Here is a 15,734-nt window from a genome sequence, read left to right as displayed (position 1 = left end):
AAAGGAACGGTGTCTCCTACATCAGTTTTATAACTTGCAGATTTGGGATATGGATCCACACTCCAGTACATTTAAGTAAGATTCACCACCCAATCTACATTATCAGAAGCTTATATTCATATATAAGGTAGAAAACCGTGAGATGTTGCTTCTGTTCCCCTCTGGAGCTTGCTCAGACTTGCAGTCAAAGAACCTCAACCAGTTCTCTGAAGCATCATGCCATTTCAGAAGCTCTAGGAATCTCCACTGCTCGTAGGTAAAGTTCCCTTTGCAAGAAAAATATTGCTTCTTTAAGCATTTGTTTTCATGTGCTGCATAACCACCTCCTTTGACCACTTAGACTATGAACCCCATTGTTTCTAAGGAGGCAGCTGGAGAGCAGCACAGTACCTGAGCCTTCTGAGCCACGTCTAGGACGAGCTGAAACTTTTCAGACACGGTCAGGTCCTCTTTTGGGTGCTCCTTAGGCAAGAAAGAGACAATCCATTAATTCCAGCTCAGATAAAACATATTTTACAAAACTCATCAGAACAAGGTGATCCCTCAACATTCTTGGCAATACTTCTCTCACTTTAAATCGTCTCTGTATTTACCATTTTCCTCCCTTTTTTAAGATCTACTTTTTATGTCTTTCATTGCTGGTTATTTTTAGTTTCCAATGCTTTCGGGGGCTCAGGGGAGATGGTATCACTCTCTACAACTATCTGAAAGGAGGCTGTAATGAGGTGGAGGTCAGTCTTTTCTCCCAGGTAACAAGTGAAAGGTCAAGAGGAAATGGCCTCAAACTGTGCCAGGGGAGATGTAGATCAGCTATTTAGAAAAATTTGTTAATGAAAAGGGTTGTCAAGCCTTGAAACAGGCTGTCCAGGGAAATGGAGTCACCACCCCTAGAATTATTTAAATGACACTTAGATCTGTCACTTAGGGACATGTACCTGGACCCAGCGATGGAGCTGGCAATGCTACACTAACAGTTGGACCTGATGCTCTTAAAGAAAACAGAATGCAAGACTTCTCAAATATCCCACAGGACCTAACTTGTCCCAAGATGATAAGTTAAAATTCATTTCAGAAATGTGTTTTAAGTTTGGAATATTTTAGGGTGAAGCATCTGAACCTAAGAGTGCTGTTAGTAAAGACTTTTAAACTACAAGAGAGAAAAAAAAAAGTAGTGTCTTTACTTGAACCTTGCTCTTCCTTCCTGCCACAACTGCCCACACAGATACAGAGTTTAAAGGTGCAATTTTTTTCTGTAGGTGTACAGGTAAAGCTGATCAAAGACCTACCATCTGTTCAGAAACTTCAGGCACAATGCTCCACTGTATTCTCCAACCCCTAGAAATTATGGAAATAGTTAAAGAGAGCAAGAACTCCATCCACCAACACAGATTATTTGTAAAAGGTTGAAAAGCAGTTTTCTGCAATAAGCACTTATGGTTTAGAAGTAAGTAATATAATCCCCAAATGAATGAAGAACCCACAACATAACACAAGCACAAGTGGCCAACAACCGCTAGCTTTAAAAATATTAGTTAAGTAGATACTAAACAGAATCACTGCTTGTGTTTTACAACAGAAGTTGATGGTGTGCATGGAGTAAAGGATTAGGAATATTTTTCTCTTATTTTTTCGTGTGAACAAAATTACATCAACTTATTCAGAAACCTGTTTGCTACCAGCATTTTCCAGGGAATACAATGTCAAACAGAAAGTATCAATTAAGAAGCCAGAAAATTATTTTACAATATGCACGTTAAGGCATAACGTTTTAAGGTGCATTAAACCCACCCCTCAGACTTAATTTTTAGAAGAGATTGAATCTGCAAATGGAAGATACTTTGAATAAAGTATGTGAAGAGCTATGGAAAAAGGCAAAACTGCCATTTTAGGCCTAGGTGAACATTCTCTGCCGGGAAAAACAGCAGGCTTCAATACTGATGTTCTCCAAGTACTCTAATTGCCACAGAATTTTATATGAGAATTTTAGTGTGCTGAGGGATTTGCCTGAAAGCATGCATCATTGTTTATGATAACCCAAGCCACAGGATACAAAGATAATTCCCAATAATAGTAAAAGATTATAGAAACTGAGCAATGACACTAAGGATATTTGAGTTTGAATTTCACTGTGTTAAATGTAACTCACAATATTAGAAAAGGTAACAGTTTACAACTCAGTGCAAGAATAACAAAACATCTTTCAAGCAAAGCATTACTTAAGAGAGTAAGCTAGTATTTATGCAAATACCTGGCTATGAGGTAATTTAGGGATAACCTCAAAATTGCTAAAAATAAGAACATAGGAATGGCCCAGCCATGCCATACAGCATTGATGTAAATCTGCAGATTAAGAAGAAAAAACAAACAAACAAAGAGAGATGCGGATTACAAACTGGGGTACAGTGAGTTGCATGAAATACCATTTCCCACTGTGCTGTTGGGCTCAGAATCATGCAATTCATATTAAAAAATTAATAAATTTTAGCCACTCCACGACTAACAATGGCCCTGCACTCAGGAATGCAAAATCAAAACTAAGAATGAACCAAAACTCCAGAGATGACACTTAAATAGTTCTCAGCTGCCTCAGAGTACTGAGTATTTTCACACTACAATTACTTGAAGGGGTAGGAGGAAAAAAAAAAAAAAATAGGTAAACCCTCAAGTCTGTGAATCTGCTGCATGGTCAGCAATGGCACAGAAGCCATGGTACAGAAGAGGAGTTAGAGCAATTAGCCCCATACTGGGCAACAGGATAAACTCTCACTCTATTATTTCAGGTCAATTAAATCCCAAATTTTTACCAAGACTAAAAAGATTGCAGGAAAACAGGTTTTATTTTATGTAACAAGCAAACACAAAGAGCTTCAAAAGGCATTCTGTTCCCTTCCCAGCTTCTGAAAATGGAGACTACAGTCTCTCTGTGAGACACACTAGGGTTTTTACTGATAACCCCAAAGTGAAACATCGCTCTGGCTCCCAGGCCCGAGAGCTTTCAAAAAAACAGATCAAGTTTCCTCTTTCAGCTTTTATCTGAAAAATGGGCTTACCAGGTGAGGCAAGAGAACATTCAGCAGATATGGAGAAGGGACAGACAGAGGGCACGGGGAGGGAAGTCTCCTCCTCAATATTCCTTCAGCTGTGCCATGCAAAATAGCATAGGGTCTATAATTTTCAGGGTGTGACATTTTCACACACAGGTTCATTCAGCTGCACCTATCAGTAATTCCTTTGACAGAAATACATTTCGTATACACTATGACCAAAAGAATTTATATCATTTAATTAACTACAGGAGGAAAGGAAACAAATCAAAACTCCACTAGATACTTATGCCTCTTTGCAGCATCGAACCTCATTAAGATAGCATAGAAATGCTTGAACGTAGCTCACAGACCTGATGTTTTCACATTGAGCTCCACTGAAATCAAGGCATTTTGCCTCTCATCAGTATGATCCTAAAGAATGGCAAAGAGCCCTGGGGACAATGAGGACAGTAACTTCTCATCAAATTTAACCACTATCAGCATTTCAGCCCCAGACAAGAGGAAACTTTGCAGAGGCTGAAGTAACCATCAAATTACCAGGACTGGGAGATGAGAAACAAGAAAGGAGAGAACAATACCCAGATAGTTCTAAATTATTTTAACAACTACAAAACTATGCTACAAGAAACCCAGGATAAACAATTTAAGTGGCTTTATATATAATTGAAGTGACAACTACTAGTATTTTGTGTTAAATGAAATTACACTATTTGATATAACTTGAACTGTAGCACAACCCCTACTCAGATATGGCAGTTTCAACAAATTTCAGCTAATAATGAATGTATTTTTTCAAGTTCTTACTACTCCCGGAGAAGTAGGATAACTTACAATAAAGGCAATAGCAGAAGTGTAGATAGAATACCAGTCTGATAAGGCAGTAAGATTCTTCACAAAATTTGTAACAGGTTTGGCACCTCTCTCTAAACAGAAGTGGAGAAAAAACACAACTGTTAGCATTAGCTGGCAGTGGTTAAATTACTTGTATATTATAAACAACCAAATTAGGAAACGATAGGAATACTCAAGACACGTAATGATAAAAAGTCTTATTCAAATGAAAAAAAAATTAAACCTACTAATGTAACTAACAATTAAAGAATGCATTTCCAAAAACTAAAGTATTATCCAAGACAAAGATTATGTCTAAATTCTTAAGTATAGACAAAGAAAAAAAAAATCAACATCCTTTATAAGGGTATCCTGGATGCTAAAAGCAGTTTGTTCTCAAGCCATGTTCATATTACCCCAAAGACCACTGCACAGGTCAGTTTGTCTCACTGAAAACCAATGTACATTAACCTGACTTGAATTACAAGCCACCAAGGAACAACTTAGAATCACTGAATCATTTAGGTGGGAAAAGACCTTTAGGATCATCATTGGCTTCAACCATTAACGCAGCACTGCCAAATCCACCACAAAACCATGTCCCTAAATGATTGTCTCTTGCAGAGCCTTCCTACCCACCATCAGATCAATGCTCCTATTCAACTTGCTGTCATCTGCAAACTGACAGGGAGCACTCCATCCTGTTGTCCAGATCATTGATAAAGATATTAAACAGGACTGGCCCCAACACTGAGCCCTGGGGAGCACCACTTGTGACCAGGTGGATGTAGCTCCATTCCCCACAACTCTCTGGGCCTGGCCATCAGTCAGTTTTCTACCCAGCAAAGCATACACCTGTCCAAGCCATGAGCAGCCAGTTTCTTCAGGAGAATGCTGTGGAAAACAGCATCAAAGGCTTTACTATAGTCTAGGCAGACAACAGCCAGAGCCCTTCCCTCCCTTGCTGCTGTCCATCAGTTAAGCTTAAAGCCAGGCTAGATCTCTTGGCTGTATCTCTGCAGGACTCTACCCATTGGTAGCACCTTGCTGCTTACTCTCCCTAAGCCAAACAACACAGCACATGGCTCCCTGAAGAAGTCCGTCTCCCTCCTCTGTAGACCTTTGGTCTTGCTGTCACTGCATGGGAGACTGACCTGTGCTGGGAGAGGCTCACACACAGGCACACCCAGCCAGCAAGAGCAAGAGGAGCTCTTCCTCAGCTCCCTAAAACCCTCTCATCCTTTACCCTCTTCCTCCACGCCCTTTTACTATTTGGGCAAACTGGCTAGGGAACACAAGGAAACAGGAGAGGGCTGCTGCAAGACCACCTCTGCTTTCTCTGTTGGATCACACCAGTTCTGCCTTTCCTGATGAGAAGAATGATCATACCTCCTGCACAGAGAGTCTCAGAAGCTCTCACTCTTTTGCAGTAGAACTCACAACTTTTCAAGTCTTTCTTCAAGAGAGCCTCTGACTTGCTGTCCTAGTTTGTTTGGCTTGAAACTCAGCTATCCTCAACACGCTTCCTATGTGAAGTAATTAAGCAACTAGGACTAGATTTCCTTAAGCATCAGCAGCACAACCAAAGCAGCAGATCAAGTAAGTGGAAGGGCACACCCAAGGCACTGGACTAGGTCATGGACTCAAGTGCTGCTTCCATCTGCTCTGCTCCAGTACCCTACACCAAGCCCATAGAGAAGAGCAAGACTTGGAAATCACTGGGGACACCAAGGTTCTGGAGAGCTCTGAGTGATTGTCAGGCACCTCGGACAACAGGGATCTAGAATTTGTGGCTCACCTAGTGGAAGTTAAGAACCACCCAAAGCTTAAGTTTAATACTGTTCTTTAAAAAGTATTCTGATGGCAATGCACATACACCACTGACAACAAGTCACAAGTATTCTCCCAGATGAAACTAAAACGAATACAACAAATAAAATACTGCTAAGTACTTACTTAATCTTCTCATATTTTCAGTCAACCTGAAAAATAATGGATAAAAGCAACTTGTTAAAAAGACAATTAGTGCACACTTGTGTACATTTGATACCTGAAATACTGTTCAGAGTTATAAACTACATGTGCATAAAGCTTCATTCTTGCCTGTTACAGAATTTGTTTCTAGTAATTAATACAGTCTACCTTGCATCAGACGGAAAACAGAAGTTTAAAAGCTCTCCAGCCTAACTACGTTCATAGATTTTGGGAGACATATGACAAAACCTGGTAAGTAATATAAATCTTACTTTATTTCAGACAGCAGATAAAATTTCATGTTGTCCAAAGCATTCACAAAGCTTTTTGAGGTAGTTCTGTATTTTTGGTCTTATTATTTGTTATTGAAACACTTGCTCAAACCATGTAAAAAGTTGGTTAAAAAAGAAAAAAGTGAGGTAAAAAAAGCAACTTGTAAAGGCACCAACAATTTCTCACAATGACATTGGGGATTTACCTTCTAGCACTAAGTGGCTCTTCTGTTTCCACTGTATTCTCTTCCGGCTGAAATCTGAAGTCCTCAAGATACTCCCCAAATTTGTCACAAAACCACTTTTGGAGTCTCGAGCAGACTGTGTGACTACGCTTATCTGTAAAAGAGAAGCACTAAGTATCAGGATAATGCTAAAAGACATCTTTATCCAATGGCAGCCCCTGTTCCCACACACCATGCTTTGCTGGCAAGCAGACTTTGTACAGCTTCCCTGTCCTTCACCAACAGCCTTTGTGGAAATTTGCAATTTACTTCTGCCACTGCACAGGATCCCCAACTGCATTAAGTTGGTAAAGTAAGACTAAAAGTGACTCCTGCATTGCTCTTAGGATAGTACATGGAAGCATCTTGTATTACCCAAAGTACAAAGAGTAAAACATCCTAAAAACAATCATTTTTAGCAAACACAGTAAAAACATTTTCTGGTTAAGAGACTTCTGTGAACAAAAGACTGACGTAAATCTCAGTGCTCCTGTTGTGCTGGAGGGTCACCTTGAGAAAAGCAAGTGCAAAGCAAAACACTCCAGCAGAGAGCTGGACAATCATCTCACAGCCACAGAGATTTGACAGGAAAAGGAGGCTGAAACACAAGCAAGATTCTGCTAGAGGCAGTTTTACTTTCACTTTCCAATCGCTGATAGTCTGTAAAAATTGTGTGTGTGTCATTATAGAATTATACAAAAAAACCTCCAGTTTCTTTTTTTCTAAAGTCAGGCCTCAGAAATTATGCTGCATGTGCCACTTTCTACATATGGAATATACAGTCATAATACTACCTGGGAAGTCTTACACCGCAAAATAATGAAGTGACACACACTTTCTGTATGTCAGTTTCAGTGGAAAAATATAATATAGGGGTAATATGGAAACAGTATCAGAGTAAAAGCCTTAAGGCACAGCACGTGAGAACAAAACAATCACCTGTAACTCAAAATTGTGGTCTAGAAGAAACAGACAGACTATTTGGAAACGTAGCTCAACACAGCAATGTCACAAAGAGGATACTGGTCATAATTACTCCAGGACCAAATTTAGTACAGAACTCCATGAAATTAATATATGATTAAACAGAGGCATGGAAGATTAAACAGCCAATTACAACAGCCAAAATGATGCATTTAAGCTCTTGAGAAAAAGCCACTGGTGCTCAGAAAATAAATTCAACTATTTATTAATGATTTACAATCAAATCTAGAAAAAAAAAGACAGTTTACAGCTGAGACAACACTTCCATTCGAAAATAAAAATACGAGGTAGCTTCCCACATGCTAATACTTCAGAAAGTACTGAGAAAGAAGTTTTGAGTGTACAGGAGAAAAAAATGTCAGGTTGTAGTTCACATAACAGAAAGCACTGACAATATGGAAGTACAGGAGGAGAAATTTCAGGTTTAGTCCACAGATTTAAAAGCCTTAGTCTCAATCACAAGGTGTAGAGAGGAAAGTTAAAGTGTACTGAAATTTTGAGAATTAGACTGTTGCCTTTTCTTTCAGAAATCACTACATTATTGAATTCATAATAAGCATCAGCTTTAGAAATGTAGATGACTGCGTAGGTGCCCAAAAAATTAATAACTCTTAAGCTTACTCCTTCTCCAGAATGTCTCCTCTTTTAGAGGAAGGAAGTAGTAATATGGCTAGTGGCATAACAAACTTCTGCAACTGAGAACAAAATAGAACATTTTTTCTATGTATTACACCTGGTTTTCTGGTAAGTCAAGGATCAGCAAGGCACGCAAGAATGATGAAGTGAGCCAACAGGTTTCATTACATACCTAAAGGCTTTACAATACACAATAAATTCCTAGCTCAGGTACGCAAAGTCAACTACAAACAGTGAACGCAGAATCATGTCCAGAGAGAGAAGTTGCTTGAATGGTCACTCTTATTCAGCTTCTTCAGAAGCAAAGTTTGATCTCATAAGGATAAAAAAAAAAAAAAAAAAAAAAAAAAGGAAGAAAAAAATCCAGCTCAACCTTAGTTCTGCTAGAGATCCAACCAACCAAGCTCACCTGTTCCATTGGCTTGTGCCTGTGGCTTTGCAGGTTGCTGAGCTGCAGGCACCTCTTCCGCCCTACAAAGAAAACAGAAACAACGTGAAATGTTACAGAGGAAGAATTTTTTCCCTTTTAGGTAAAGCAAGCACCAGAACCTCCATGGTTTCCATAGCTGAGATTATACAATTATGACAAGAGAAAACCGAGCTTACGCTCTTTCACAAGATTTAAATTATTGACTGCACTTAGGATCCTGGGAAATGCCATCCTCTGTGAGGAGAGGTGGGGTTTAGCCATTCCTGTCACCAACAGCTCAATTTCATCTTACAACTACTCAACAATGTAGTATCAAATTTCTTGCATTACTTATGTCTTTGTGTGGTATATTCAGCCACGACTCTTCCCACAGTAATAAATTAAAAGGGATTCAGTTTCACAACTTGATAACCAGTGGAGTAGAGCAAAACCACTATTTAACATATGAATCTTGAATTCTGCCATTGCTACTAGGGTCAAACACCACTCAACTTCACAAGAGGAACAGGTGTTAAGAATGATTTTAAATGTTAGTTGTAAGCTCTCAAAATCACAACCAATTTGAGAAATATCTTTAAGAACTTGAAAAATTGAAACAGCCAAAAAAACTGCAACAAAAATGTTTTTAAAATATATGTCAAGAAGCAGGCATCATTGGTCTCACCTTTCAAAATGAGTCAAGAATATTCTCATCCATTAAAGTGAACAGATTTTTTAAAACGCAAATGCTTTTGCCATTCTGTACACGTGCAAGGCTTCACAGTACATTTGCACACAGCCTCCAACTGCCAACCTGTCTTGAGAATACTTTAGGCTTCAGTCCCAAAGTCTTCAGTCATCCATGTAGATGTCATACAGAAAGATTTTTCTAATGAAGCAGGAGCTTTGACAACATATCACCAGCCACAGCAAGCTTTACTTGACAGGGAGTTGTATGATTGAAAAGATTACTTCTTGAAATAAGAAAGTGTCGGTTGTGCAATTTCATGATCACCCATCAGGCAATAGAGGTACTTTCAAATGTTCCTTTCATATTTTGCTCCTCAGGAAGGGAATCAAGTGAAACATGGTCAGCAAATAAGAGCAAGAAGAGGGATCCCACTGCACTGGGCAGATTGCAGCAATACAGACGGACATACCATCCTCTCTCTTGCTGTTCCTCTAGAAAGGACATTAGGAAAAGATCTCACCGTACTGTCTGCACATGGAAAAGGTCATTACTAATGTGTGCTGTCTCAACATCACCATACATCAATGAGTATGATGGAGAAACTACAGAACTTGTTACCTCCCTTCCTTCCTAAGCATTCCCGATTCTTAATGAGCTTTTCACACCCTTGTTCTTTTCTAAAAAGAACATTTAGAAGTAATTTACTGATTTATAAATTACACCTCGATATTTATTGGATGAGCTGAATTCCATGTTTTTTGCTTTGAAAGACACTTGCTTTCATGACTCGTCAGGACTTTTCCCCATGGCTTCTGCATTTGCAGCAACTCTTCTTTTCAAACTCCACCTGGAATGTCACCAGTTTATTTTCTTTAGCTAAACTTTAACTTTGATTCCTGTGCCATTTTCCCCCAGTTTCTATATAAGCCACGGGTTCCTCACCTAAAAACTCCTCCTATCTTTGCTTCTTCTCCCACACCCTTGCATCTCCTCCATTTCCAGCTCTCAAAAGACAGCAATAAACATGATGAAATTTGCAGCAGCTATTATACAGTGGTGTCTTGTTTTCCTCTATCAGCATATCAGATGGCTCCAACATATAGCTGGGCATTTTCATCTGAAATCTGTCACTGGAACTGTGTTTCATTGAAGCTGAAGACATATTTAGGTGGAAAGGAAGCTTGTCATTCACAAGCAGGCAGGAGCCAGTTACTCAACCCATTCCAGCTGTGTCTTCCTTTGGCATGCTGGGATGTGTTTTCAGAAACAGCACAGCACCATTACTCCCCATGTTTCTTGGGCAAAAAAATCAAGAAAACCTTATCAAGAAGTAGTTCTGCACAGAAGCCTTACTGGGCTCCATGAGGAGCACATGACAGTCGGCTTTGGCCCTCCTTGCTGCTTTTGTTTCATTTTTTTGGCAATGTCATACTTGCCATCTGCCTGTTACTCCTTCCCCATGAAGAACCCGACCTTTACGAATCATCAGGTTAATGACAGCTCATTACTGCACCTGTGAATCAGGTTAAAATTAGCCACTTCAGACAGATCCCGGCCAGGAAGCTCAGAATTCATTGTTTGGGCTTGCACACCTACTGGGAAGTTCGATTCCAAAACCAGGTCATGTTGAACCGTCCAGCTCATCAGGACCACTGACAGAGGGAGAAATTATCTTTCCAACCGTTTCTGAACCACTCTTAATGCCAGAGATGATTTAAAAGGCTGAAAAACACAAACAGTCCCAGAAAACACTGTGTTCCTATGTGGGCTTCCTAACCGCAGCCTGAACCTAAGAAAACAAGCTGCTTTAATTCCTCTTGGACCATACTCTCCACCCAGAAGAAGGGTGTAACTGGTCACACCAACACATCCCCAACATGAAGCTAGGTCATCTTTATGCAACTAGAGATTGCAGCCATTTAAAGCACAGGCTGTTTGAAACAGATAAGAGCAGCCTCAGACAGTGGGAGAGACAAACACAAACTGCTTTTTTTTGTTTCTCTTTTTTTTTAATATACTGAGGTCAGGGATGCATCAATATTAATGAATATTAGAGCTGTTCATGACCAGGACACACGAACCACTCAAAAGCAACTAGCACACTCTGATGCACTGTCCATTCAGTGCTGCCCCACAGAACAACACCAAAGTGTTATTTTTTTGATTGCAAGTATAACACAAAAGTTAAGGGAGCCTTGACACTGAAGACCACTGCATATTAGGCCCTGAATACAGCTGCAAGTTGAGATGTGTGTGAATCAACAAAGTCCCCCAAAAACTGGATGCAGACCAGAGTTGCTGCACACAACAGGTACAGTCACTGCCAGGATGTTCTCAGACATATTCAAAGCAATTTTCCCACAGGCTAACTCCAAGTTCACAAGCGACCAACCACCAGTTTTTCAACCACTGTTGTAGAAGACATTCAAGGCTGTTAACACCTTTCCTACTGCTCAAAGCAACCTAAAGGTGCATGCACTTCCATCAAAAACACATTCCAACCTCATACATGCAAAAATAAGCAGATATTTTCTTAGCCTAGTTTAAAGATGTATCCTTCAGATATGCATGGCTTCTTACTCTGAAGAGCTGATAAAAAACCAAGTTAAATAATTTTCATGTTTTCCATCTCCTTCCTGTTAAAATACATCAAACATTTCAGAAGCCGTTTATATTCTCATCCACAATGAAGGAATAGTGACTTATGCAGAAGCATTGTCCAACTGGTCCTTGTAAAAATAGTTCACAATGATATTAATAACAAGGTTTGCTGCATAGGTCACAGGCTGCTGGTAAGTGTTGTTGCAAAACTTTTTGTTATTTTGTTTTTGTGTGATTGCAGCTCACAATTTGCAAAATACGGCAGCAACAGCTCATACAAACTATTCCAGGTTATTTATGCATCGTTCCATTAGCAAAATGTCATAAGCTTCAGCTGCCATACCAAATGCTCGGATGTTCTGAACTGTGGAAAACTTCAACTGAGGCCACTAGATTTCTGAATATTCAGATACACAAAGAATAAACACCATGACAAACAGAAACACCAATAATCCTCTTCTTCCACTCCACCCTCTTCCCTGTGCACAACTGCGACCTTAATGAAGGAAGCCCATGATCTTCACTAGAGAAAAAAAAGTATCAATCTAGATTGTGAACTTGTTTTCTCGTTGCCAAACATTTTGCACCATGTTTTATACTGCCACATGTATTGATCTGCCTCACAAATACTTTTGAATACTCAACTTTTAAAATAATTTCTTTCTTATACCACAGCATAGTTTGGTTTTCATTAGCAGTTGAATTCTGCAAGCAAAAAGAACAGTACATGCAAACCCCAGCCTTCAACTAAGTACCACAAAGCTGCTCCCTCCCCTACCATATGAATATCTATTTTTAAATTGCGCAAACAATTACCTTAGAAGCAGGGTGAATTTGACATAAGCGGATAGAACTTTCTGCAGTTACTTTGCTTAATAAAATTAAATTTCCATCAGGCATAAATTCAGCCTATTACATATTTGACTATGTAAGCCCACATTTCACCTGTAGTCCTAATAAAAGTATTTTTAAATGTCCACAGTGAAGTGCAAAATGTAGTAAGCAGTGAAGAATTCCACACAACGAAGCACAAGTTAAGGAAAAATCATGGACAACCAAATTTTTCTCCTCCTGGGTAGAAACTGAAAAATTTTCAAAGTCTTATTTTGTTGTCACCTTACATATCCTGCCTGTCACAAAAGGGTTGAAATAGTAGTAAGACTAGTTAGAGAAACACTTGGGTAGAGAGGATAATTGGCTGAATGTAATCCCCAAGTGCAATACTCAAGATGACAGGACTAGTGTAATCCTTAGGATATCTAAATGGGAATACAACACGCAGGGAACCATGTCATCCTACCTTAATTTAGCAATGTCACTCCTGCTAGAGATTTGCTGTTGTCCACAATCCAACAAGGCACAGTTGTTGACACATATATTGATAAACAAAGACATTCCATCTATTTTCTCTGTAAAACCTGTACTCATAAGCTCCAGGGGGCCAGATCAGACTCTGAGTCAGCCTTATTAGTCTGAAACAGAGAAGGACGATGAATACCTTCCTGCAGAAGAAGATGGCTCCTCATCCTCCTCCAGGATGCCTAGCAATGAGAAGATCTCTTTCCCCCTCCTCTGTGCACAGCCTGGAGCCCAGGCACAGCTGCCCTCGGGACAAAGCCAAAGGCCTGTGCCAGCACTGAAGATAAGCATATGGAATTTGCATCCCAAGCAACTTCTTCAAGGCAGCAAGTCACAGACGTGAAAGTATCCTTTCCTTAAGCATCAGTTTCATCTACCAGCAGTAGGAAACAACGCTCGCTGCTTTGTACAGCTGCTACTGAGATAACAGATACTCTCAGCATGCAATGGGTCCTCTTCAGCTGTCCACTCAAACAACAAGTTGCACCAGGGAGTTTTAGATTTGGTACTAGGAAAAAACTCCTTCACCAAAAGGGGTCTCAAGCACTGGATCAGGCTACCAAGGGAAGTGGTTGAGTCGCCACCCCTGGAGGTGTTTAAGAGACATGTAGATGTGGCCCTTGACTGAATGGTTTAGTGGTGGACTTGGGAGCGCTGGCTTAATGGTTGGACTTGATGTTCTTAAAGGTCTTTTCCAAACTAAGTAATTCTATGATTCCATAGGAGCAGGAGGTAAACAGACAACAGAAAGGAACTAGGCTCATATGTTTCCTATAAATAGCTCCTACTTCCATCGCTACCAGTGGACATGGACTGCTGGCCTGAGCAGAAAGGTATTTTTACACTTGAGTACAGAAGGAAGCAGGAGGCTGGGAAGAGCTTGCATGGCATTGGGAAGCCACATATCCAAGCAAAACCCTTTGCCTGTTTGCTCTTGCTTGTCACCTCTAAGTAACTGGCATGTGACCACCAATTCAGCCTGTGCTATCTCCTGATGACAGCACTCGGTGGTGAGCCACAGGTCCTGTAGCTCTGCTCAGTAATCTCAGCTATTGTCAGGGAAGATAACATGGGCAGCTACGTACACAAGTGGTCTAGACCAACCAGGCCACCAAGCAACTGCTATGGCCTTAAGATCCATGTAGCTAAGCAGACTAAGGAGAGAAAACATCAAATTTGGTGCTTTGCACCATCAAGATGGATGTCCTCAATGCTGAAAGGACCTAGGGGCAGGTATTTCCATTTGTCATTTGCAGTGGCAAGGAAGGCTCAAATTCCAGTTACTCCCATGCATTTAGGGAATTGTGGCACTGAGACGTCATTGCTGCTGCTGGAACAGGAGTAACGAGGACTGGGCAGTCAGGAGAAGACACAGGTTTTGAAAAGGCAAAGCATATGCAATGGCATGGCAAAGGCTCTGGCATTCAGTAGCTCCAGGCAGGCAAGATCCCAGAGGAGGTGCATCAGAAGAGGTGTAATGAAGAGTATCTCAACTAGAAAGCGTCATGTAGCTACAGCATAGCTACAGCTATGGCCAAGTAACTTACATGTACATGAATGTTAATGATGTAGTTTTACAGGAACACATAAACAGCTGCTTGCTCTGTGAACTACTAATTTATTTTAAGAGCACCTAGGCTGGAAATATATGCTTTCACCAGCACTTCCCAGAGACAGACAGAGATCTCAAGTGGCTTTCAGCTTTACAGTGAAGATATTTCTCTTACCTTGTTTTAAGTACTTCATTGACTCTTTGTTCTAGTTCTAATCTCCTCTGCCGTTCCTTTTCTAGCTCTTGCCTTAACGTTTCAGCATTTGTTTCTTCTCTCAGCTTCCTGAGCTCCTCCTCTGTTAATTAAAGAAGAAGATTTAGTTACCCTGAAGTATTTCTATAAGAAATTTAAAATCTAATTATGACAGATTAGGTGTGGGAGATTTTTTTATCCATGCTATACCAAATATGTTCATCAGAAAAAAACAAGTATTCAAGGGCTAGACAGATTTCATAAAAAGCACACAGCTGTATCAAGTACAAAATGTTTCATTACAATTGTTAAGCAAGGAGGAAAACAACTCTAAAGTTTTCTTTTCAAGATGCAAAACAAGCCCTTGGTACAAGCTATCTTTATTTAAACACAACATACTCTTCATTCCTCAAAGAAATAATCAGCAGGAAAGGCTGTCTATTACTAAATCCAGTGGTCATAACAGCAACCAAAAAAAAAAGTATCTGTTTCTTTCCCTCATGTCTATGGGCAGGCAAACACGAAACCATGAACTCACATGAAGTTGTATGATGCCATATAAACCCATGCCCATCAATTTCTGGCACCAAGTCAGATGGTCCTTCTATGAGCCTCTTACAATTTTAAGAAGGTGTTGTGGAACAAGAAGCTAAGTTAAAATTTTTACACTTTTCCAAGGTTATACTGTGCCCTACTAACTTCCATGTAATAATTAGATATACAAATATATTCATATATTTACTTATACAAACACATACACACTCTCACAACATAGTATCAACTATGCATAAGGCTTTTTTGTGGCTAATTAGCCTTGCTTTTTTGTCACTGGCAGTGTCCTTGCCCATGACCTTATTTCACTCTAGAGCTAAAATGGGGTCACTACTACTGAATTTTTCCCAGATAGGCATACATGACACATGACAAAAATAAGACTGGGAATCTCCTTTTTTTTGTTTTT

General features: G+C 39.9%; 1 protein-coding gene across 3 annotated transcripts in view; it reads right to left on the bottom strand.

The window, feature by feature from the left end:
* Positions 1–15,734, bottom strand: part of GRAMD4 (GRAM domain containing 4) — an 81,253-nt gene that overhangs the window by 14,372 nt on the left and 51,147 nt on the right. For all 3 annotated transcript variants that reach the window (XM_039570325.1, XM_039570323.1, XM_039570324.1), the window contains 8 exons: positions 14,756–14,876; positions 8,378–8,439; positions 6,331–6,463; positions 5,835–5,860; positions 3,879–3,970; positions 2,249–2,340; positions 1,287–1,335; positions 391–462 (listed from right to left, as the gene is read on the bottom strand). In XM_039570325.1, the coding sequence (XP_039426259.1) occupies positions 391–462; positions 1,287–1,335; positions 2,249–2,340; positions 3,879–3,970; positions 5,835–5,860; positions 6,331–6,463; positions 8,378–8,439; positions 14,756–14,876 (647 nt within the window). The remainder of the gene's footprint in view (positions 1–390; positions 463–1,286; positions 1,336–2,248; positions 2,341–3,878; positions 3,971–5,834; positions 5,861–6,330; positions 6,464–8,377; positions 8,440–14,755; positions 14,877–15,734) is intronic.

Source organism: Corvus cornix, chromosome 1A (assembly GCF_000738735.6).
Source record: "Corvus cornix cornix isolate S_Up_H32 chromosome 1A, ASM73873v5, whole genome shotgun sequence".
Taxonomy (NCBI): domain Eukaryota; kingdom Metazoa; phylum Chordata; class Aves; order Passeriformes; family Corvidae; genus Corvus; species Corvus cornix.
Note: the sequence above shows the minus strand (reverse complement) of the source record. Positions and strands in the feature narration are given on the sequence as shown.